This window comes from Gopherus flavomarginatus, chromosome 8, assembly GCF_025201925.1.
Source record: "Gopherus flavomarginatus isolate rGopFla2 chromosome 8, rGopFla2.mat.asm, whole genome shotgun sequence".
Taxonomy (NCBI): domain Eukaryota; kingdom Metazoa; phylum Chordata; order Testudines; family Testudinidae; genus Gopherus; species Gopherus flavomarginatus.
Window position 1 is genome coordinate 88,370,246 of NC_066624.1, and position 24,509 is coordinate 88,394,754.

At 42.5% G+C, this 24,509-nt stretch overlaps 2 protein-coding genes across 2 annotated transcripts in view; both read left to right on the forward strand.

Annotated features, from left to right (window-relative positions):
* The window catches only part of P2RY1 (purinergic receptor P2Y1), a 1,183,293-nt gene that overhangs the window by 180,544 nt on the left and 978,240 nt on the right, over nt 1-24,509 (forward strand). The window lies entirely within an intron of this gene.
* RAP2B (RAP2B, member of RAS oncogene family) lies at nt 15,314-16,854 on the forward strand. Its single transcript, XM_050966189.1, has one exon. It carries the CDS (start codon nt 15,575-15,577, stop codon nt 16,124-16,126), a length of 552 nt encoding a protein of 183 aa, XP_050822146.1. The 5' UTR covers nt 15,314-15,574; the 3' UTR covers nt 16,127-16,854.

A 24,509-nucleotide genomic window follows, 5' to 3' on the forward strand; every position in this document is an offset into this window, starting at 1 on the left:
CACAGCCTCCCACCTAGCTAGTAAGTCTGCTGTGAAAAGTGATATTAACAAACATACACATTACTTTTTGCAACAGCAGACTTACTACCTAGCAAGTTTGGTTTTTTGTTTTGTTTTTTTTTTTTGGCACCCAAAAAAGCAAAAGAAACAACAAAAGACAAGAATGTGCTAAGAACCTTATTTGTATTTCTATTCTGTTTAGGTCCAGTAAAGAATAGAAACAACTGTACATTATTATTATCATTGAGTCTGCAAAAAAATAATTCTGCATAAATAACTTACAATGATTTGGGTATGTATATTTTCATATTTATCTGTTTTTCTTAAAGTTAATTATGTATTTTACGAAAATTGTCAGAGCGGCTACCAGCAAGAGTTGTAACAAAATTTTAATAATAAAATGTCAGTTTTTATAATTGGCCAACAATCTGTTATTGGAGTAAACAGCCCTAAGCTCCAATTTAACCTGTAGTGAAACTAACCAATTTGTGATTTAATACAGTTATTTCTCTACTGGTGGGGATAACTACTGCTGTAAAGGGGCCTTTGTAAGAGAGTAAGCACGGTAAGTGTCACAACAGGCCTCAATCAATCAGTAAATAAAAACTTATAACTCTGAAACGTGTAATAAGTAACCAACCATAGAATGGACTAATAAACAATAGCCTCTTAAGGGACGAGGACTTTTTATAGACTTAACGGAGGATGTTACTTAAAAAGCTGAGGGAATCCTATGAGATCAGATCATATGTACAAAGCCCAAAGTAATTTTATTGTTTATAAAATAATTAATGCACAAATATTTTCTATTATAAAACACAAATACTTAATAAAAAGCAGATTTTAATGCTCAAAACGTCACTTTCAGCTAATAAAATATTGTATTTTAATTTTAATCAATCTGCCAGTTACCCTAAGAAGAAAGGTTCCTCCATGAGTGAAACAAGCTATAATGATTTGCTGCTATAGATGCATCTACACTAGGAACTTCTGCCAGTACAGCTATGTTAGCCAGGAAGCCCACCTCTTCACACTGCTGATCAACATCAGAATGTCAGCAGAAGCCTGTAGTATAGACCTGGCCTCAATATTTGTAGCTCTACAAGATGTAGAGAACTCGTAAGCCTTACAACCTATTGTCCTCTTGAAGGAACAATCTGAATCACTCCTATTCAATTCAATGTGGGGTTAACCATGAAGCCTAATTTAATTTTCCGCATCAAAGCCAACAATTTTAATCTTTTTATTGTGGACTGTTGAATCAAAACCCTCCTACTGTGCTTCCCTTCCCCCCAAGTATGACTGGAAGCATCTGCTGCATCCTGAAGTTATATAAAATAGTTGAGTATCAGAGGGGTAGCCATGTTAGTCTGGATCTGTAAAAAGCAACAAAGAGTCCGTGGCACCTTAAAGACTAACAGACGTAATGGAGCATAAGCTTTCGTGAGTGAATGCCCACTTTGTCAGACGCATGTGTTGGAAGTTTCCAGGGGTAGGTATAAACATGCCTTGTCTTTCTGAATATGAAAATAATCAACTGTTTGGTATTTTTGTTTATTTAGCTAACTAAGGTGCTTAATAATATTCTTACCTATTGTAAATGATCCATGCACAGGTTCATGGGTCTGCATATCTGGAGCTCACTGCTGGATTGGTGCATATTTTTCAGAAGATGCTGAAATATAGTATGATATTACCAACCTCAAGAGATAAAAAAACATGAGTCAGACCTTCAAAACCATGAGATTGCCCCCAAAAAAGCTTGAGGCTTTTTTAAAAAAAGTTATATCATGGTGGGTTTTTTTTAGTCTGCCTTTTTGGCTCCCCTCTCTTCTGCCAATGTGTGTGTAATTTCAGGTTGAGAAGTCAGTCTTCCCTGCACACAAATGCATGCCTGTCTGTGGCTGCTCAGGTGAAGACTCCCCTTATCTTTACCTCACCACTGATAGAGTAATAGGAAATGGATAGCAGTTCCCATATTTTGACCCAGCAGCACTTTCCTGATTCCCACTGTCACAGAGCTCAGTGGCAGGGCAGATGTGTCTCCTCAGCCCTAAGGCTCTCACACAGAGCTCTGCCCATGTGCCCAGCCATGAAATTGATGGAACTGGACTTGCTTCTTGCATCACTGCAAAAGCTCCTCATCGAGGCACCAAAATCCCATGACCCTTGATCAGTTCATGAGAGTTGGCAACACAACACTGCCTCCCCCAGCTGCTCTGAAGGGGCTCCTCTGACACATCACTACTGCCAGGCTGGGGGAGCCCCCATTCTATTTCCTCCATCTCCCCCCAACCCATAATTGTTCTCTGCACCCCCTCATCCTCATTCCTGTCCCCACAGTGCCTTGCTCCCCCCTACTCATACCATCCACTTTCACAGTGTCCCTGCTGCTCTTCACAGTCCCTGAGTCCTAACCAATCCCCTGAACCACAGAGTGGCAGATATTTTCTCTGTGGGCCTGGGTTTAATTTAATTGAAAAGGATGAGGGGTGGCAGCCAACTTTATTAAGGGTAGCCTCACTTCCACATGCAGACTGTAGGGAAATGGTGGCTATCTTGATGGCTTCATCCCTCTTGACAGTAATAGATGAATATTTTGAATATGGAAAAAATCATGAGCTGGAGCCTTTCATGATGGTTTCATGAGACAGGTAACAAAACACCCCCAAATCACTAGAGCCATAATTAAAGTTTACACTACTCCTTGTTTCACATGGATAAATAGAGGAGTTTCAATTTAATTAGTCTTTCATAAAATGAACAAACTACCTTGAATACAGCTATTATCCACTTAAATCTCTGAACTGTTTACCCCCCTCACCGGGGCGGCTCTAGACATTTCGCAGCCCCAAGCAGAGCGGCATGCTGCGGGAGGCGCTCTGCCGGTCGCCGGGAGGGTGGCAGGCGGCTCCGGTGGACCTCTTGCGGGCGTGCCTGCAGAGGGTCTGCTGGTCCTGTGGTCTGCTGGTCCCGCAGCTTTGGTGGAGGTGCCTGTGGGAGGTCCACTGGAGCCACGAGACCAGCGGACCCTCCACAGGCACGCCTGCAGGACGTCCACCAGAGCCGCCTGCCACCCTCCCAGCGACCGGCAGAGCGCCCCTCGCGGCATGCTGCCCCAAGCACGCGTTTGGCGTGCTGGGGCCTGGAGCCGCCACTGCCCCTCACCAACTGGTCTCCAAGAACTGGCTAGTAATTAGCTCAAATTAATAAACTTAATAACTGATTAGGGCTCAGCAAACAATTGCCTCCCTTTAATTCAACAATTTAAGTGCCATTGTTACTTTGGTTGCCCTTTAGACATAATATATCTTCTCTTTCAGAAAAAAGTGGGATTTAATAGCACAGTGCAGAAAGGAAAAAAGTATGCTGTATCACAATGTTATTCTACCACTGAGGAACAAGTACAAACACACACATTGTGGATTTTGAGCTAAAATTAAAATTTATTGTCCAGTTTTTATAAATCTTCTACTATTTCAACAATATATCGCTAATTAATTAATTGTTAATTAATTCATGCTTGGAATCCTGAAGAAAGAGACAAGCAAGTCCTTATTGTACAGAATGATCTCCTAGGACACTGGAAAACTGTGGGAAGTTTTTCCATATTGATGGCTTCTACAGAGAAACATAAGGCCAAATTCAACCCTAGCATAAGCCAGCACAACTCCCATTGATTTCAGTGGGAGTTGTGCCATCATATTTCAGTGCTGGATTTGGACTGCACCATCAATGTAAAATATTCTACTTATTTTTTGCCAGGCTCATACCACACAACTTTGTGGTACCATTCATTATTTGGGACCTAATTAAGGAAAGCATCCCTATGCAAGAAGCACTTAAATATGTGCTTAAATGCTGTCCTAAATAGAGATGGACTTAGTATGTACTATTTAAATACTTTCCTGAACCAGGGTCTTAATCCTCACACTAACCTCTACTGCTGATAATATGCATACTTGGGTAGAATTTTGCTGCGTTTCTGACTTACTGCATGGCTACAGAAGGCCACTAGAACAGGATGAAAGGAGGGACTAGGAGTCAGAAGACCCTGGGTTCTCTTCCTGACTCTGCCATTGACTCACTGCGTGAAGGTTGAGCTAGAAAACAGGAGAGTTTTGCAAGAGAGTTTAAAGAGGGAGTGTGAGAGCCAGATCCACCTAATAAACATTCTCTAGGGCACGGATAGGCAACCTATGGCACACATGCTGAAGGCGGCACGCGAGCTGATTTTCAGTGGCACTCACACTGCCCGGGTCCTGGCCACTGGTCCAGGGGGCTCTGCATTTTAATTTAATTTTAAATGAAGCTTCTTAAATATTTTAAAAACCTTATTTACTTTACATACAACAATAATTTAGTTATATATTACAGACTTTTAGAAAGATACCTCCTAAAAATGTTAAAATGTATTACTGGCGTGAGAAACCATAAATTATAGTGAACAAATGAAGACTCGTTATACCACTTCTGAAAGGTTGCCGACCCCTGCTCTAGGGCAATAATCTCCTCTCCATCCTGCCAAAAAAAAGGGTGGGGGGAGCTGCAGGAGTAACACCAAAGAAGGCAGAAGTCCAGCAGCAAACTGGAGGCTATCCAGTTTATTGTGCTGAATGCAGCATGTATGATTGACTGCCTTGTGGGCACGTGGCACATGAATGCACTAAGTACAAGCAGTTCATGGTCCTTCGAAACCAAGGACGAGCTCTTAAAGCTAGAGTGGCTGAACTGGAGGAGCTAAGGGAGACAGAGAGGTACATATAAGACTTTCCATGACACAAGAGGGAGATCCCACCTCCAGTCTGACAGCCCCTGTGCTATTGAGGAGGATGAAAGCCTCGGGGAAGGAGAATGTCAAACTGGAGTGGATGGAAATGATCCCATAGTTGAGACCCTCCTTCCAAATGATGTCATGGTGTTGTCTCTCATTGAGGATACCCTTTCAGGGGAGGGAACCCCAGTTATTAGAAAGAGACAGGTAATAGTAATGAGAGATTCGATTATTGGAAATATAGATGGTTTGTGATGACTGGGAGAACTGCATCATGAATTGCCGGTCAGGTGTGAAGGTTGTGGATCTTGTGAGACATCTAGACAGACTTATACGCAGTGCTGGGGAGGAGTCAGTGGTCGTGATACATGTAGGTACCTCCTGGGGAGGGGACCCAATTTAGGCTGCTAGGTAAGAGATTAAAGTCCAGGGCCTCCATGGTAGCATTCTCTGAAATGCTTCCCATTCCACACACAGGGTCAGTTAGGCAGCCAGAACTGCCGTTTCTCAATGAGTGGACGAGAGTGACGATGGTGTAGGAAGGAGAGTTTTAGATTTATTAGGAATTGGCAGAACTTTTGAGGAAGGAAAAGCCTATACAGGACGGATGGGCTCCACTTACACCAAAATGGAACCAGATTGCTGGCATGTAAAATTAAAAAGATAATACAGCAGTTGTTAAACTAAGGGCTGCAAGAAACCCAACAGGAGTGGAGAAGTACACAGTTCAGACAGAGAGATCCATTAGGGGAGGCTCTATTAAGGGGACACTCTGTATCCTAGTAAAGAGGTGAGGATAAAAGTTGATAAAGTACAGGTAGGAACTGAAGAGAAACAGATGAAAGAGTCTCATTCAATTACATCACGTGAAGGCAGAGAACTAAATATTGACAAATTTTGTAAGTGCTTGTATACAAATGCTAGAATTCTAAATAATAATATGAGTGAACTCAAATGCCTGGTATTAAATAAGGATATTGATATAAGAGGCATCACAGAAACTTGGCAGAATGATGATAATCAGCCGGACATGGTAACACCAGGGTACAAAATACATAGGAATGACAAGTAGGTCATCCTGATGGGACAGTGACAAGATATGTGAAAGAGAACAGAGAGTTAAACACAGTAAAAATCTTAAATGAATCAAACTGTACCATAGAATGTCTATGGATAGAAAAATTCCATACTTGACTAATAAGAGTATAGCAGTAGGAATATAATCTTCTTATATTTATATATTCTCGTATATTATTATAGCAGTAGGAATATACCAGGATGGTCATTGTGATTGTGAAATGCTCAGGAAGACTAGAGAAGCTATAAAAATAGAAAACTCAATAATAATGGGGGATTTCAACTACCCCCTTATTGACTGTGTCACCTCAGGATGGGATGCAGAAATAAAATTTCTAGACAACATTACTGACTGCTTCTTGTAGCAGCTAGTCCTGCAACCCTTAAGGGCAGAGGCAATTCTGAATTTAGTTCTAAGGACAGCAGAGGATCTGGTCCAAGAGGTGGATATAGCTGAACCGCTCAGGAACAGTGATCATAATATAATTAAATTGAACATCCTGGGGGCGGGGGGCAAGAGGGAGAGAATACCAAAGAAGCCTATCACTATGGACTTTAATTTCAAGAAGGGGAACTACACATGGAATTAAAAAAAAAAAACATAATAGAGGCTCAAAGTAAATATATAAACCCAAATAAACAACAAAAGCAAGAAGACTAAAAAATGCCACCATGGCTAAACAACAGAGTAAAATAGGTGGTTAGAGTCCAAAAGGCATCTTTTAAAAGCTGATGTCAAATCCTACTGAGGAAAATAGAAAGGAGAATAAACTTGAAAAGTCAAGTGTTAAAGTATAATGAGGCAGGGCCAAAAAGAATTTGAAGAGCAATTAGAAAAAGACACAAAAACTAGCAGCAACCAAAAAAAATTAAGTACATCAGAAGCAGGAAGCCTGCCAAATAAGCAGTGGAGCCACTTGTCCACTGAGGAGCTAAAGGAGCACTCAAGGAAGAGAGGGCCAGTGCATAGAAGCTAAATTAATTCTTTGCACTGGTCTTGCTGCAGAGGATGTGAGGGAGATTCCCACACCTGAACCATTCTTTTTAGGAGACAAATTTGAGGAACTGTCCTGGATTGAGGTATCAATTGGGGAAATTTTGGAACAAATTGATCAATTAAAGCGTAATAAATCACTAGGACCACATGGTATTCCCCAGGAATTCTGAAAGAATTCGGATATGAAATTGCAGAACGACTAACTGTGGTAGGAAACCTATCACTTAAATCAGCCTCTGAACCAGATGATTGGAGGACAGGTAATGTGATGCCAATTTTTAAAAAAGACTCTAGAGGCGATCCTAGCAATTACAGTCCAGTAAGCCTAACTTCAGTACCAGGCAAATTGGTTGAAACTATAGTAAAGAACAGAATTATCAGACACATAGATGAATACAACTTGCTGGGAAGAGTCCACATGGCTTCTGTAAAGGGAAATCATGCCTCACCAATTTGTTAGAATTCTTAAAGAGGGCCAACAAACATGTGGACAAGGGTGATCCAGTGCATGTACTGTGCTTAGACTTTAAGAAAGCCTTTGACAAGGTCCCTTATCAATGGCTTTTAAGCAAAGTAAGCAGTCCTGGGCTAGGAGGGAAGGTCCTCTCATGGATTAGTAACTGGTTAAAAGACAGAAAACAAAGGGTAAGAATAACTATCAGTTTTCAGAATGGAGAGAGGTAAATAGTGGGTCCCCCAGGATCTGTACTGGAATGAGTGTTGTTCAACATATTCATCACTGAGCTGGAAAAAGGGGTAAACAGTGAGGTAGCAAAACTGGGTGACTGGGCAACACACTGGCAGATGAAATTCAATGTTGATAAATGTAAAGTAATGCAAATTAGAAAACATATCCATACATACAAAATGATTGGATCTAAATTAGCTGTTACCACTCAAGAAAGAGATCTGGGAGTCATTCTTAATAGTTCTCTGAAAACATCTGCTCAATGTGCAGTTGCAGTCAAAAAAGCTAAGAGAATGTTAGGAAACATGAGGAAAGGGATAGACAATAAAACAGTAAATATCAAAATGCCAATCGATAAATCCATGCCACACCCACACCTTGAATACCGCGTGCAGGTCTGGTCACACCATCTAAAATATATATATATATATATATATATATATATATATATATATATATATATATATATATATATATATATATATATATTAGAAATGGAAAAAGCACAGCAAAAGGCAAAAAAATGATTAAGGGTATGGAACAACTTTGAGAAGAGATTAAAAAGATTGGGACTGTTCATCTTAGAAAAGAGATGATTAAGGTGGGGGAGATATGATAGAGGTCTATAAAATTATGAATAGTGTGGAGAAAGTGAATAAGGAAGTGTTATTTACCCCTTCATGGAACACAAGAATGAGGGGTCACCCAATTAACTGAATAGGAAGCAGGTTTAAAACAAAAGGAAATACCACTTTTCACAATGCACAGTCAACCTGTGGAATTTGTTTCCAGACGATGCTGTGAAAGCTAAAAGTATAACTGGGTTCAAAAAAGAATTAGACAAGTTCCTGGAGAATAGGTCCATCAATGGCTATTAGCTAAGATGGTTAGGGATGCAACCCCATGCTTTATGTGTTCCTAACCCTCCGACTGCCAAATGCTGGGCCTGGATGACAGGATGGATCACATTATAATTGCCCTGTTCTGTTCATTCTTTTTGAATCATCTGGCATTGGCCACTGCTGGAAGACAGGATACTGGGCTAGATGAACCATTGGTCTGATGCAGTCTGGCCATTCTTATGTATGTTCTTATGTTATGCAAGTCAATTAGGCTTTGTCTATATACAAAAGATGTATTAGTTTCTGTCCATCTAAGATACTTATAAGTCCCCTACCACCTGAGTATTTCAGTGCCTCAGTCTTTAAAGTGTTTATTCTTACAACCTCTGTGAGCTGGAGAAGTGCTATTATTATTAGCCAAGATGGTCAGGGATGTAACTTCATGCTTTGTGTGTTCCTAAGCCTCTGACTGCCAAATGCTGGGCCTAGATGGATCACATGATAATTGCCCTGTTCTATTCATTCTCTTTGAAGGCTAATTTTACAGGTGAGGAACTGAAGTACAAAGAGGCTAAGTGACCTGCCTCACAAAAGAAATGAGTGGCACAGCAGTCTCCCAAGTCCTGGGCTAGTACCCTAACCACTGAACAGTCTTTGTACTGACAACGGCTATGTCTATGTTATAGTGTGGGCTGGCATAGCTTCTAGTATAGCTGCAGGAGTTTTTCTGCTGGTGTAGGAACATCACCACCCTGGTGAGCTATGTTGACAGAAGCTGTCTCCTGTCAGCATAATCAGCATAGCTGCATCTACACTGGGGGTAGCAGTGTCAGTCAGGGGTGTGTTTTTGTTTTGTTTTTTTTCACATCCCTGATCAACATAGATATGCTGGTTATGTTTTAAGTGTAGACCAAGCTATGGTTAAACCAGTACATCCTGTTTAGCATGGACACAGCTATACCTGTATAAAATTGCTTATACCTATGTCACTTATTTCTGTAAGGGAAGGGAAATGAGCTATATGGGTATAAAGAATGTTTATACTGATATAACTGTGGGCTTGGCTACACTGGAGAGTTGCAGCGCTGGTGGTGGGTTTACAGCGCTGCAACTTAGAAACTGTCCACACCTGCAAGGCACATCCAGTGCTGCAGCTGTACACTGGTCTGCTTGGGGTGTAACGATTGCAGCGCTGGTCATGCAGCGCTGCTCATCAAGTGTGGCCACCAAAAGCGCTGTTATTGGCCTCCAGGGTATTAGGAGGTATCCCAGAATGCCTGCTCACAACAAACCGGAAGAATGGCTGAACTCCGAGCTCCCCCGAGCTGCTTATCTAAAAAACAAACACAGCTCCTGTTTGCTCGATCGAGCGGAGGCAGGTAGGGGAATTGCTTTGGAAGGTTCACAGCTGTTTGCTTGAAGAGAGGAGTCACACGGCAGAGGAGGAGGGAGGAGTCCGTGTTGAGCAGCTGCTTATGTGGTCTGAAGGCTATTTAGGAGTGCATAATTTGCATTTAGTGAATAAGAGAGGGGTGGGGGAAGGGCTTGAAACGTTTAAATTGATTGCAGGTTGGTGCTGTGTATCTTCCAGTCCTTAGAACTTGCAAGGCAGGGAGCTGACACAGTGTCAGCTCCAAAAATCCACTCTCTCTGTCTCCCCCACGCTGTCACACTCCACCCAAGCCTCCTCTTTTGAAAAGCACGTTGCAGCCACTTGAACGCTGGGATAGCTGCCCATAATGCACCACTCCCAACAGCGCTGCAAATGCTGCAAATGTGGCCACACTGCAGCGCTGGTAGCTGTCAGTGTGGCCACACTGCAGCGCTTTCCCTACACAGCTGTACGAAGACAGCTGTAACTCCCAGCGCTGTACAACTGTAAGTGTAGCCATACCCTGAGTCCACACCAAGGTTTATATTGGAATAACTACATTGGGGGAAAAAATCACACTCCTAATTTGAAATAGTCGTACCAGTTCAGAATCTGCATGTAGACCTGGCTTTAGGCCTACAATTTTCAAAATTGTGTAGCTGAAATTAGCGCCTAATTTAATAGAGGCTCTTGGTTGCCTATAGGTTTAGGCATCCAAAGCAACATAAACTAAACTCCAAAAAGGCATTCTTATTCCAGAGTAAAACTGTCTATGTGGGGAGTTATACTGGTATAACTAGGGTATGTCTACACTGGAAACTTCGAAGTGCTGCCGCGGGAACGCTCCCACGGCAGCACTTTGAAGTGCGAGTGTGGTCGCGTGCGAGCATTGGGAGAGAGTTCTCCCAGCGCTCCTGGTAATCCACCTCCATGAGGGGATTAGCTCCGAGCCTGGCTCCCAGCGCTGGGAGCCTGTCTATACTAGCGCTTTAAAGCACTCAGGCTTGCTGTGCTCAGGGGGGTGATTTTGCACACTCCGAGCCAGCATGTTACAGCACTATAAAATGTAAGTGTAGACAAGCCCTAATATAATAATACTGGTACATTTCCCTATGTAGACAAGCCCTTAGCAGCGCTCTTTTGTTGGCATAGCTGTCTACACTGGGGATTTTGTTGGAATAGCTGTGTTAGCTAAGGGGTGTAGTTTTTGTCACACCCTGACCAACATAACTGTGCAAACAAAACTTTGTGGCATAGACCTGGCCTTAGTCACTTTCACTGTGACTCTGCAGCTGGAAATAAGAAGGAAAGGCAGCTCTGCATCTAATGTAATCTCTGTATCAGTGTTGCTATGCAGGCCACATTGAAGGTCCCATTGCTCTGTATGAATAGGAGTCCTGATTTGGAGTTGTGATGGACAAAGAAATATGGCTTATTTAGGTGGTTAAGGAGAGGTAAAGTATTGGGATATTTCCAATTCCTATTGTCATCCACCTTGCAGAACCAAAAGTAAAGTAACATAACTTGGGGAGTTTTCCTTAGTGTTGAACACTAGACCTCACTGGGAGGATCCCAGTGATATAAAGTCCCTGCATCCTTTCCTCCATGTTTGCTTCCTATTTGTGTGCAAAACAATTGTAAGAATTATATTTTAAGAACCGGTCATTTGGGGAGGAGCCGTATCTCTAGAACCCTTTGATAAAATGGACTCAAATTTGCACCACAAACTCTACCCGTGCACCTGAAATGGTAAGTTTCAAACCAGTCTGGTTATGTACATGCATAGCTTTAAACAGAAGCCACACTGCAACCTTAACTCTGGTGCCTTTATCCCTGCCCTATGATAAAAGGCCGTATAAAGTGTAAATTTGTCTGTTTCCTTTAAAATGATCCAAGTGTCTTGAGTTAAATATCACTAGGCTCAACTGATAACATGAAAGGCAGGGGGATGACCTAATGAGCATGGTTTATGTTTGGGTTTTTGTGAAACACATAGGATACTATTGGCATATAAGTTCTCAATAAACAAAATGCATTATTATTTCATCATTAGCAATTAGGCTTTGAAGATAAAAACTTGCTGACTTCAATGAGTAGTATGTGGTGGGGGATGCATTTTAGATCTTTGCTATTGTTTCCCTGGAGATACCATCATATAATAGTCACTAAGTTTACATATATATTTTGCAAATCTATGTACTTAAACTTATTAGGATTTACACAAGATATCCACCATTTGTGATAGTGAGACTGAAGGACATACTGAGAGTTTATCTACAATGGGTTTTTTGCCCCATGTTAACTATATAGATGTAATTGCATTAGCGCAAAACTCTAGTGGGCTTTTACACCAATGTAAAAAGTGACTTATATGGGTGAAGCTTCCCTGTTTTCTAATTTATACCAGGGACCTCGCTAATCCCCAGGCAGCTCAGAATCTGGCTGATGCAAAGGTAGTTTAACGCCCCTCTTCTCCTTTGTCTTCCATGAGACACAGCATAGTACAGGGGTAGGCAACCTGTGGCACATGAGCTGATTTTCAGTGACACTCACACTGCCCGGGTCTTGGCCACTGGTCTGGGGGGCTCTGCATTTTAATTTAATTTTAAATGAAGCTTCTTAAACATTTTAAAAACCTGATTTACTTTACAAACAACAATAGTTTAGCTCTATATTGTAGACTTATAGAAAGAGATCTTCTAAAAACGTTATAATGTATTACTTGCACATGAAACCTTAAATTAGAGTGAATAAATGAAGACTCGGCACACCACTTCTGAAAGGTTGCTGACCCCTGGCATAGTATCTCCCCCTCATTTTCTTCATTGGGAGTTTCAGGTGTGCAAAGAGTGCAGGATCAGCAACAGTGCATAATGCAGCCCCACCTATGCTGGTTTTAGAACCATGTTTACACAATTCCTGCTAAAATGGTTTTAACATGGGTTTGGCCAGCAAGTGTGGAAAACGCCCAACCATTCCAGAATGCTGTTTTAAAAAATGGGTTTGTCAGTTTGTCTCTGATTGCACTGACCAGATTGATCAAGTTATAAACCAATTTAAGAAGAACTGCATTTAAATAAGTTCTTAAATGGGGCTGAGCCTAGGATAGAGAGGGTTAATTGGATAAAGACTGAGAACTGTTAAGAGTGGCCAGTACACACAAAGCAAAGATTGGAAGGTGCTAAAATAACCAGTGATGTTTTTCTTAAAACTACAAATGTCTGACTGACAGAAAGTACAAAGGAATGATTTCTGCAAACAATGGCAAATAGCCAGTGTTTCTTTGGCTCAATCACAGTCTGGGTGAGTTGTTGTTAACAAGCAACAAAATGCAAATAATTTCAAACATGTGGCAGTTGTCATTCTTGGGTATTAATTATTCAAACTTCAGGTGTGGTGTGTAACAGAAGTTTAAGGTGCTTTGAATGAATTTTTAACTCAAACATTTTAAACAGTTGCTTGTCTTTAAAGTAGAATGGGAACTAGTGCCTGTGGGTAGCCCTCTGAGAGCGAGGACTTAGCCATACCCACATAAGCAGATGGGGGTTCCCTGTACTCCAGCAGGGGACTCTATTTGGCAGCTGTCCTGCCAACCCCACCCCACAAAAGCACTGCTGGGAGGGTGGCAACAAAGTCTCCTACACACACTCCCATAGTCCTTTGTGGAGTGGCAGGGAGAGCAGCTCACCTGGTATGAAGCTGCACTTGCTCACAAGGAGTGGGGTGTGTGACCCTGACCTAGTGCCCAGACACCTATGTTCTATGATACAGAGGGGGGCAACCCCCATTCCCGCTTTTAATTCAGGGTGTGAAACCACTGACTACCCACGCTCAAGTTGACACACAGGAGGCCTGGGTTTCCTGCTTTCTCCCTGCTCCATCAAGAGGAGAGGAAAATGATCTTGAGCTCTAGTAGTAATTCATTCTGCAGAATGAGAGAGAGAAGAGGTCTTCTGCGGCCTAGGTCCCAGCCCCTTCCTACAGGTGTTGTGTGGCCTCCCTTTTCATGCTCCAGGATTTTTTTCCCCATCCCTGTCAGGTCAAAGCAGGGGTGGTCAGGCAGCCTAGGGGATTCCACAGTTGCCTGCAGCAGTGAGGGCTAGGAAGAGAAGTGGGAGTTACCCAGTGGCAGATTAACAAATCTGGTGCCTCCAGGCCCTCAAAAAATTGCTGGTCTCCACCCTATGCCAGCTCACCTCTGCTCCCCTGTGGCAAGCCTGGGAGGAAAGGGGGAGATGTGGCACGCTCAGGGGATGGTGGGGGTGGAGTGATGGTGAGCTGGGGCAGTGAGCGGTTTCCTGCCCCCAAGAGTTACTCTCCGTACCTGCTGGCCACAGGTCACCTCCACTATCTCTTGAGCGCACCGCTACTCACTTCTCCCTCCCAGCACTTTCATGTGGCAGGCCTGGGGAGGTGGAGGGGAGAAGGGGAGTTGCGGCACACTCGGGAGATGGCACAGGTAAGCTGGGGCAGGGAGCGGTTCTCACCCCCCCCCCTCGTTACTCCCTGCGCCTGTGGGCCCCAGCTCACCTCTGCTCTGCCTCCTCTGAGTGCTGCTATGCTTCTCCCTCCCTCCCAGCACTTTTGCCTGGCAAGCCTGGGAGGGAAGTGGAAGGAGGGAAGCACAGTGCATCTGGGGGAGGAAGCAGTCAGAGATTTGGGGGAAGGGGTGGAGTAGGGAAGGGGCCACGAACAAGTTTGCTGCCCCAGCAAATTTGCCACCCTAGGCCTAGGCCTTCTTGGCCTAGGCAATACACTGCTGGAGTCACCTCTATCCCCACAGCCACCTCTCCTAAGGAGCAAAATAACCTGAGTGATCCTCCTGAGGCACCCCTGCCTGTCTCGGGAACGGGTTGCTCTAGGCTGTTCAAACTGCCTCCTGCCCAGCACGTGTGTTTTAGGTGGGTGACCCTGGGGCAGCTCAGGGGTAAAGCACAGCCCCCTCCCCAGCAGGGCTGTAGCTTGCCCTAATTCCGCCTGGGGCTCACCCAAGGGGAGCTGCACTGCTGGGCGCCTCCAGGGAAGGGCCGACGCCCCTGCACTGTACCGCGACCCTCGGCCTCCCCCTCTGCCCGTTTGCAAAGTATAAGTATCCGCCAAAACTCCTTCATAGGCGGGGCAGAACGACAGACAGCGGCTCACCGGCCAATCATCTTCCTCCCTCTGGAGACCCAATGGCGGAGGAACTCAAACCTCTGAGCCAATGAGGCCGCGCGGCCTGACGGGCACTAGGCGGCAGCCAATCCGAACAAAAGGGCGACTGGGGGCGCGTGTCCTTGTGTGGTCCCCCCCACCCAGAAACCAATGGAAGGGGGAAGGGCGTTAGCGCGAGCCAATGGGTCCGGGCGGGCTGTGAGCTGAGCCGAGCGCTGGGCTGCGGGGAAGGGATGGCCCGTGGCGGCGCGAGGCGACACCGCGGGACTGGTGCACCACGCGCTGGCTGCCGGGGGGCGATGAGAACTCGCGATCTCCTCCCCCGCCCCGCTGGCAGCTGCCGCCTCTCCGTCTCCCAGGGCTGCTGAGACTCAGGCACGGCGCCTGCCTGTCAAAGGGGCTCGCGTTCTGCTGGGGCTCGGCCTCGGCTGCCTGGCCCAGGAGCCGGCCCGGGAGGCTGGGCGCAGCCTTTGCCGCGCGAAGGGGGCTGGCGCTGCCCGGGCGTTAGCCGCTGCTCCCTCCCCCGCCGGCTGCTTGCTGCATGCTCACCCTGCTCCAGTGAGAGCCGCGGCGGGGCGGCTTCTCTCCCCTCCCTCCTTCTCCGGCGGCTGGAGGTGGGAGGGAGAGAAGAGACCCAGCGAGGAAGGAGCCGGCTGTGCGGAGCGGAGCCATGCGAGAATACAAGGTGGTGGTGCTGGGCTCGGGCGGGGTGGGCAAATCCGCCCTCACCGTGCAGTTCGTGACCGGCTCCTTCATCGAGAAGTATGACCCCACCATCGAGGATTTCTACCGCAAGGAGATCGAGGTGGATTCCTCCCCCTCGGTGCTGGAGATCCTGGACACTGCCGGCACCGAGCAGTTCGCCTCCATGCGGGACCTCTACATCAAGAACGGGCAAGGTTTCATCCTGGTCTACAGCCTGGTCAACCAGCAGAGCTTCCAGGACATCAAGCCCATGCGGGATCAGATCATCCGGGTGAAGAGGTACGAGAAGGTGCCCATGATCCTGGTGGGCAACAAGGTGGATCTGGAGGGCGAGAGGGAGGTCTCGTATGGGGAAGGCAAAGCTCTGGCCGAGGAGTGGAGCTGCCCCTTCATGGAAACTTCAGCCAAAAACAAAGCTTCAGTGGACGAACTGTTTGCAGAGATTGTCAGGCAGATGAACTACGCTTCCCAACCCAACGGGGACGATCAGTGCTGCTCGTCCTGCGTGATCCTCTGAAAGGGCGTGCGGGGCAATGTTGTCGTTCGCACAGGTTTACAGCAAAAAGAAGCAGCAATGTGATCGTTCGAAACAAAGATTGGAAACAACTTTGCATACACAAGGATTCCAGGCTGCAGCAGCAGCTGCTGCAGTGATCAGTGTCATTGGGTGGGTGTATTGTTGGGACGTGGCTTTTTCAGCATGTATATTTCATCGATTTTGATTGTTGCATATTTCCCGTAAGTACCATTTACAGATTGCTGTATTGGCAACTGACACCAGTAAGGAAAGTTTCGGCCTGGAGAAAGGGGAGCTTGTGAGCAATCGTTTTCTAACTGGAAGAGTTAAATTTCACTTAAGGAACTGAGGGGAGCAGTAAACGAAGAAACCATTGCAGAGAGAGGGAGAGAAATCTTTCCGTGGACGTGTGGGGGTAACACTTAAGATTGGTGCTCTCTCTTCTTTAGCCAACCTTGAATGCACCCGGTGACTGTGATATTGATTCTGAGGATTTCTATGCAAAGTTGGATTATTGTTACAGTGTATCCAATCTGAAGTATTGCACATCTGAACTGGGACTTTGAATAACACTGATGCCAATACAGTGTGGGGTGCCAGAACGTGTCTGCTGATCATTTGTGAAACTTCCTATTTTGTTTACCTGCTGTATCGGATGGGAGTTTGGGGGAGAGCGGTAGTATTTTTTTTTTAAATCAGCTGTGAAAATGTTACAAATCTGCACAATATTTTTTTAGTTGTGTTTTCTTCTTTTCTTCAGGGGGGAGGGAGGTTTGTGGTGGTGGTTTGTTTTCCTTATTTTTGGGTTGGCAATAACTGATTTTGATTAGCTCTCTAAAGTACATAGACTTCCTAAAATGTGATACAGGGCCAACAGCAACCCTGTGTCTGTAGAGTGCCTTCAAAACTCAGCTGTTCCAGCCGGTGCCAACCTGTGAAAGCGCCACAGAATCCCATTATCTGCTACTCCAGAAACTACTTAACAGCTTCCTTTCAGTAATCACACTGAACAAGCCAGGACAAAAAGACCTATTGTTTAATGGAATTTATTTCTTATTTCCATTTGAGCCTTTTAAATGTCATTTCCATGTCTTGCAAATTTGGACTGCATTTAATTCAAATTTACAGGCATTTAGGTTTTTTGGGAGGATTTCTTTTGTTTTGGTTCTCTGATGTAGGATGTACCTCCAGCCAGCAAAGAGAGAAATCTTAATGTTGTGATGTATCAAGAAAATTCTAACAACTGTAACTTTAATTCCAGACATGCGTTTAATGTCTATCCATTTTAAGGATTTTAATACAAATGTTTTGTTTTTTTAAAAAAAGAACAGCAAAACTGTGGTTTTTTTAATGTATTGTAAGGATAACTGACTTTAATATGCAATCATGGCAGACATATGCTTTTTTTAATCATGATATTTGTCTAACCAAAATAACAGTATGTTAAGAATAGAGAAAGGTAACCTAAAATCGTGAGGCAAGGGAATTTTTCTCTGGTAATGTTGGAAACAGTTGAATAATTATATTTAGGCCATGATGCTACCTGATTCTGTATGTGGGCAGAATCCTACACTTATATAAATGTTTATTGAAGTCATTTGGGCTCTGCAGAACAGCTCGCAAGATTAGGATCTTATTTTGTAATTTTAATAATAATATGGTTTATTGGAGTATAGGTGTAGAAGGTCAGCTGTTCGTAAACTTGGAGACTTTACTGATTTACTGAAAAAGATACAGTTTTTAAAGTTATGCCTTAAGACTGTGATTCCTTAACATTTCAAATGTAACTTAAAGAAAATGGGCTTGTGCCTTTCTCCCCCCACCTTCTTGATTTTTTTTTTTTAATTAGAAGGCCTGAAAAGCATGTATTTCCCCAAAAATTCCCAAATGTGTGGGGTTTTTTGTTTTAAACTCATGATTTGTCTGTCCAGGAAGACTTATGGGAACTAATGAAATTATGACATCACAAGAAACCGAAAGCTGAGCAATTGAGGAAGTTGGGACTTTTAGTCAAACTGATTAACATTTAGGGTGCCTAATTCTTCTCACTCCTAATTTAAACCTTGTTCATGAATTCACTGTATCCAATAGCAAAGATCCTGTTGACATCAGTTGTGCAGGATCAGGGCCTTACGCAGGTGTGAGTTCATTGAGTTCAGTCAATGAAGTGACTGTACTTCAGCTGAAAACTGAGCATTTTGTTTTTCTCTGATTTATAGCATCTATTTAATTCCTAATACCTAGCAAAAAAAAAAAACTTGGGAGAAATGATGCCATAAAGATTAAACAGCCATCTTCATGTGAGCTCACAATATTTCACTTCTCTTGAGCCCCCAAGAGGCTTTCCTGCCAAACTAATATTTCTACAGTTAAAATAAGTTTAAAAAAAAAAGTGAAGAGAGAGCTACAAACTCTTCCCCTCACTTTTGCAGTTCACCTTTAAGAACTTTGAATAAAAAAATCTATTTGAGGACTTTAAAATCCGATGCCATGCTGAATAACTGTTTTTTATTATTAATATAAGCCACATCTTAACAGGAATTTTTCTTTTTAAGTACTAAGGTAGGCTTGTTGCAGACATTTTGCATTAAAGTTTGAAAGCATATGTTATACATGTATCTTGGCCACTACTAGTGGTCCAATCCTGTCTACATACTACATGCTTTCCCCCAAGTGCTGAGAGCCTCTGTCTCCCAAAACTCATCGACCTCAATGGTATTTGGAAGGTTTTTGAGCACCTAACAGAAGCTGGCCTGTGGCCATGCATGATACTGGATGCTGTGCGATAAATGTTCATTAGAGTTAGCTCATAATTGCGCTTCCGTAATGAACACGGCAAATCTTTAGTCTCACAGCAGAATAGCAGTTATTGACATCTAAAATTGAAGCTAAAAAATTTCAAAATACCTCATGGTTTCAAATTACTTCATTTTTGATTGTGTATGGGTGTGTGTGTGTGTTTTTTTTTTTTTTTAAGAAAACCTGACTAAGTAATGGTGCAAGTGTGTGTATATATAGCATACACCAGCTCAACATAAATTCCAGTTTTAGCATTAGCCTAGCAGAACAGGTGAAGGTCTTTTAATATATGTTGCTTCTTGCCAAAGGGGTATATGCATTAAGTAATAACACATGGCATGGGTCTAATACAATTAGTACAAGTATATAAATGTTCAAAAATTACAATTTCTCCTGGTTGGTGAAGACACTACAGAAAGGAGCACTGGGTAGCTAGACCTTTCAGAGACTCCAAACTGCTGTATTCTTCACTAAATCTACGCCTGGTCTATATACAAAAACTACTTATTTAATTATACAAGTACACAGCCTCTTTACCTCCCCTCCGTCCAGTGTGGATGCAGTTATCTACACTGTTATGTCTTATTTCCCTTCCCTGTGGGAACAAGCTATACCAGTAAAATGTACCACTTATATTGTTATATACCTGAATCCACAGTAGGAGTTGTGAAAATTTAATTGAGTAGAAAAATCAGATCCTATATATCCTATTGTCCACAGTGACTGCATTTTTAAAGACTATGCCAAATACCTGAGCAAGTACCTTTACAGGAAAGTATTTTATCTTTGAAATATCAGTCTCTCTGATCACTGCAATTATGCAGTGTTCTAGAGCTAAATGCAGCACTTGTGTTGAAGGTTTACAGTAGGATAGTCAGACCTTATAGCTGACGATAATTCTACAGCCATGAAATCTAATATTACCTACAAAAGTTTTGAGGACTCTTCTCTCATTAAAAGAATGTATGACTGGTTTGTGAAAAGGACATTAAGGACATTTTAACCTCTTGGTCGATGTCATTTTGACAGACATTGCAGAACATCTGATTTCAGCTATGAGTGGCAAAAAAAAATTTCCTTTCTTTTCTTTCTTGTTCTCTTAGGTCCTGCTCTTCTTGAAATTCATAGCAAAACTCCCATGATTTTTAAATAGGAAAAGGACTTTGGTCCCAAAGTACTTATGAATGTCATTTTTTTGACTGCCGTTTGAAGCTTCCCTACTCTGCAGATTCAAATAGCAGGAAATAAATAAAAAAAATTCATACACCCTCACTACATCCGCTGAGGCTACTATTTTGGGTGCTCTGTGCTTGTGCTCACAAGATCTGGGACTTCTGATGCAATCAGTTATAATGTGGGCTGTGTACAGTGTTGAAATACTATTTAAAGGTACCTAAACCGTTCTCTAGCTTATAAAGCCTATCTCCAAAGGTGTAATTTATACTATATGCCATCGCTAAAATGTCTTTCCAGTATTACTGTAATGCAGTGACCCTACAGCAAGCTTTGTGTAAAAATTCGGTGCTTGCCAAGCTCTCCTATAGAAAAGGGTTTATTTTCTTTATTCACAGCCACAAAGGTAACTGCTCAAACCTCTGAGTCCTGGGAATAGCTCCCTCCCCAAAAGGGAATCTCATACCTTACCCACTGTAGAAAATTCAAAATCAGGCTTTATTTCAAATAATAATAATTTTTTAAAAAAGCACTGAAGTGGGGAGTAGCCAACACTTTAGAAATTGGAGAAGGGGATTTGGGGTGTGGGTGGTAACTAGAGAATAACTCTCCAGTATTCGTATTTGATCATCCCGAAAAGGGCCGTAAGGTTCATTGTTTGTTTCCTATTTTATTAAATAAATAGAATGGGTAAAACAGAATACTTGGACTGACTTTCTAGCTTTGGACCTGATTGTGTTCCCAAGAAAGCAATGGGGAGAAAATTCCTATTAAAAATCAATGAAAGTGGCATTGAACACTTTCCCTTGTCCCCATTTTCAGCTTTACTGGTTCTTTTGTGCAGACAGTCACTTTCGGGTTGTTAAACACACAATGAAAACTGACCCTTCTGAACAGACAGGTTACAGGGTAACTGTTTACATGGTGTAGATGTATTGTTAGACTTTCCTAATATAGTCTCCTCAGAGGAAGTTAAAATATATACTCAAATGCACATCAGATCCTACTTTAAGGCAACTGATGTCGGAGTGTAGTGATTAGGTAGATGACACTACAAATATGCTTAGCAAGATTCTATAATAGAAGTACATTTTAGTGATAGTGCCTAATTGAAAGAGACTCCTATTTTAATAAGAAAATGTGTATATTATATAGTGCCTTTGATCAGAGGATCTGAAACTGATTTACTAATATTAAGTCAACACTGGAAGCAATTATTCAATGGTGTTACGATTTTCTTTTTCCTAGTGGTGGTTTGGGCAAAGAATGAAAAATGGATAAGAATCAGTAGCTTTATGTACTAATTCCTGACAAGAAAATATTCTTAAGTCAATGGTTTCTAAAAAAAGATGTAGCCTTGGAGTGTTTTTTAAAATAACTTTGTCTTTCAAATTGTATGTACAAGAAATCTTTTGTAGAAAGTGTGGGTTAATAGATATATATCCAGACAGCCTCCAGGTGTGCATATACCCCAGTTGACTGCCACCTTCTGCAACAGAGTTTGCAGATCTAGCTTAGACATACTGATCACAATTCATGTTGTTCACCTCTTTCTTCTTCTGGAGATAGTGCACATTCTGTTATAGTATGATACTGGGGTTGAAAAAAAGGATCATCTTGTGAGTACCATGTTGGAATTGGATGCTGGATGAGAGACTTGTTTTTATCAAGTGACTTGCAAAATAATGCAAATACTACTTGTTAATGTTCCCTATCCATCCATTTCTCAGTCATGAAGTGGGTCTATGTACCTCACATAGATCCTATTTCTTTAGGTTTCAAACATTTCAGCCACGATAAAAGTGAGTGGAACTTTAAAAGGTTCAGTATATCTTCATTAATCTACAAGTCCTAACTGCTCCCTGGACACATCAGTGGCACGCTTACAGGCTGAGCTTTAGGCATTAAACTACAGCTAGATAACTTTGTTCAATAAGACTCTGTCAGTAAATGAATAAAATCTTACACCAACATTTCAAGAGTGGCCACTGGCAATTTTTGGTATCTGCAAATTAGGCTCTGGGTGTCTCAAGTTGGGGCAAAATTGTTGGTCAGTCTTGGAAATGTAGCTGCTGTGGTATTTGATTTTGGTGGTGATGCTGACACAAGAATTTAGATGATGTTTATTACTAATTACTTGAAGTGTGTATCTAGTGGGCTTACTGGGAGATAGTAACAAGCCTTAGTGCTTCGTGACCAGTAATAAGTAATCCTGAGGTAGGTAAAGGTTATTTTCCAGTTGAAACTGGGTAAGCCTTAACAACTCTGTTTACCTCCAGAGAAACTTAGTCTGGCAGAGATGGAAATGAGGGTGTGGCGCAGGGATGGGACTGAGAGCGGGGTATGGTTCAGTAGCTGGGAGAAGGCATTTCTGGCTTGCACAACTGAAAGGGTAACTGGGACCCAGGATGGGTTCTCCAGTCATGTGCCTAACTCTGCTCAACTGACTTGGCATATGATTCTCGACAAGGTCATGTGGTTTCCTCGGTACTCAGTTTCTTCAACTGTATAGAAAATAATTCTGATTTCAGTGATTGATCCTTCTATCTGAGATTTGGCTAGTAATTGGTAGTACCAAAATGAAATAAGAAGTCAAATAAAGCAAGGAACACAGATACATGAGAAGTGTGCCTAGAAAAGATGATCCACTACTTCAAAGTGAATGCAATTGTGGGTTTTTTGTTTTGGTTTTTTCCCCCAAAGTAGTTGGTCTCAAATTACTCAAAATCTTGCTCTTAATGAAAAGTATTCAAAACAAAGTGATAAACTTTGGATAACCATCTCTAACACCTAAATCAGTAAAGATATTTAAAAAGTGACTTTGGGTTAGAGAGAGGAAATTCTGCTGTTATACACTGCCTGGTGTTAGGCATTGTAATGAATTCCATGCATATTACTGAGGAGAGGGACTTGATCTGTATGAGGTTGTAATGTCTGCATTGCTAAGGGTTTATAAAATCTCCATGGAATAGGAACTCATAGACATGATAGCCATAAAGTAAAGTTTATTTGCAAGGTAGCTGCAAGGCCTTCAGTAAATAACTGATTCATCTGAATTACTTTAGTAGTAGCCTGAAGAAAGAATCAAGAGCTATTAAAAGCCTTCTGCTTTTAAAACTAAGGGAGTATAAATATCGATAGGATGGTAAATGATTTTTGTTCAAAGCTCAAATGCTTAAAATGTGCAGAGTAATATAAGCCCTATGGGGATGAAAAGGACCAATTATTCCTCTCCTGCCAGGTGTATTCTGGGGTTGCTATTGTGTTTCCTTGTCAAGAGTGAAACAAAAACTGCAATGAATGGTGTTACCATTACCACCACCACCACACCCCTGTTTCATAAAGTGGCTAACCACATGGAAGCACTCACTGTAAGCTCTGGCGTTCTTTTTAATGTAGAGGGCTTAAAAAAGCCCCAATAACAGATCAATTGTAAAACTATTTTGTTGGACACCATAAACCAGCAGTTGAAAGGCTGGATCACTTCGAACTTGGGACAATGCATCATTGTCAGCTATATACTTAAGTTTAGATCTACTGGAAAGTGAGCAATGTACAGCCTGTTGACTCTTACTTTTTTTTTTTTTTTTAATTTAACATTATGCACCAGTGCTAGGCACCAAAGGGAAACTAAACAGTATTTGTTGCAATGTACAGTGGCTGGAGAAAAATTCCTATAACTAAGATATAAAGAAATTGTCCAATCCACTTCATTTTACACAGGTGCTGTTGTGAAGTATATATGCACACAATCAAAACTACCCCTCTATAGACAGACAAAAAAGGCCAGCAGTCATCTGCAGATCTATTTGGGCTTGTCTACAATATACTAAGCCTAGGCTCTGACTCAGGTTGAATCCAAGCCCCAGTTTTTTCTACCACAACGCATCAGTCTGACTGAGGTCAGTAAACAGACCTGGCTCCAGGAGGCCTGCTATGACTCGAGGTCCAAGCCACGGACATCTTGTGGTGAGGATATGCTGGAGACCCGAGCCAGAAAGATCTCATGTTGCAGTATGGACGTGTTTAGCATGACTGTGAGACCAAGGTGCGTAATTGTAAGATCAGGTTTACATGTAGTGTGGAACTCAAGCACGGTCTTGGAAAACCTAGTACACAAGCCTTGGTCCCACAGACCCAGGTTTAAGGCTCATGTGGTCAGAACCCTTGAAGATGTAGGCACAAATTATGCAAATGTGAGCATATTGTTTAAAATATTAACTTAAGGGACGGAAGGATGCCACTTTTATACTCGAAATACATTTGGGAAAGGTACCAAGCTCTGAACAAATCACTGCTAGCCAGCCTATCTATTGGTCAGCTGATATGGAATTATAGTCAAGGGAACAAGACAGAGCTGCCAAAACTGAGAAAAGCAGCAGGTTACTTTGTATCTTTCAACACCTTTTCA

Coding starts and splice junctions, on each gene's coding strand:
- RAP2B (XM_050966189.1), top strand. CDS start 15,575: ATGCGAGAATACAAGGTGGTGGTGCTGGGCTCGGGCGGGGTGGGCAAA.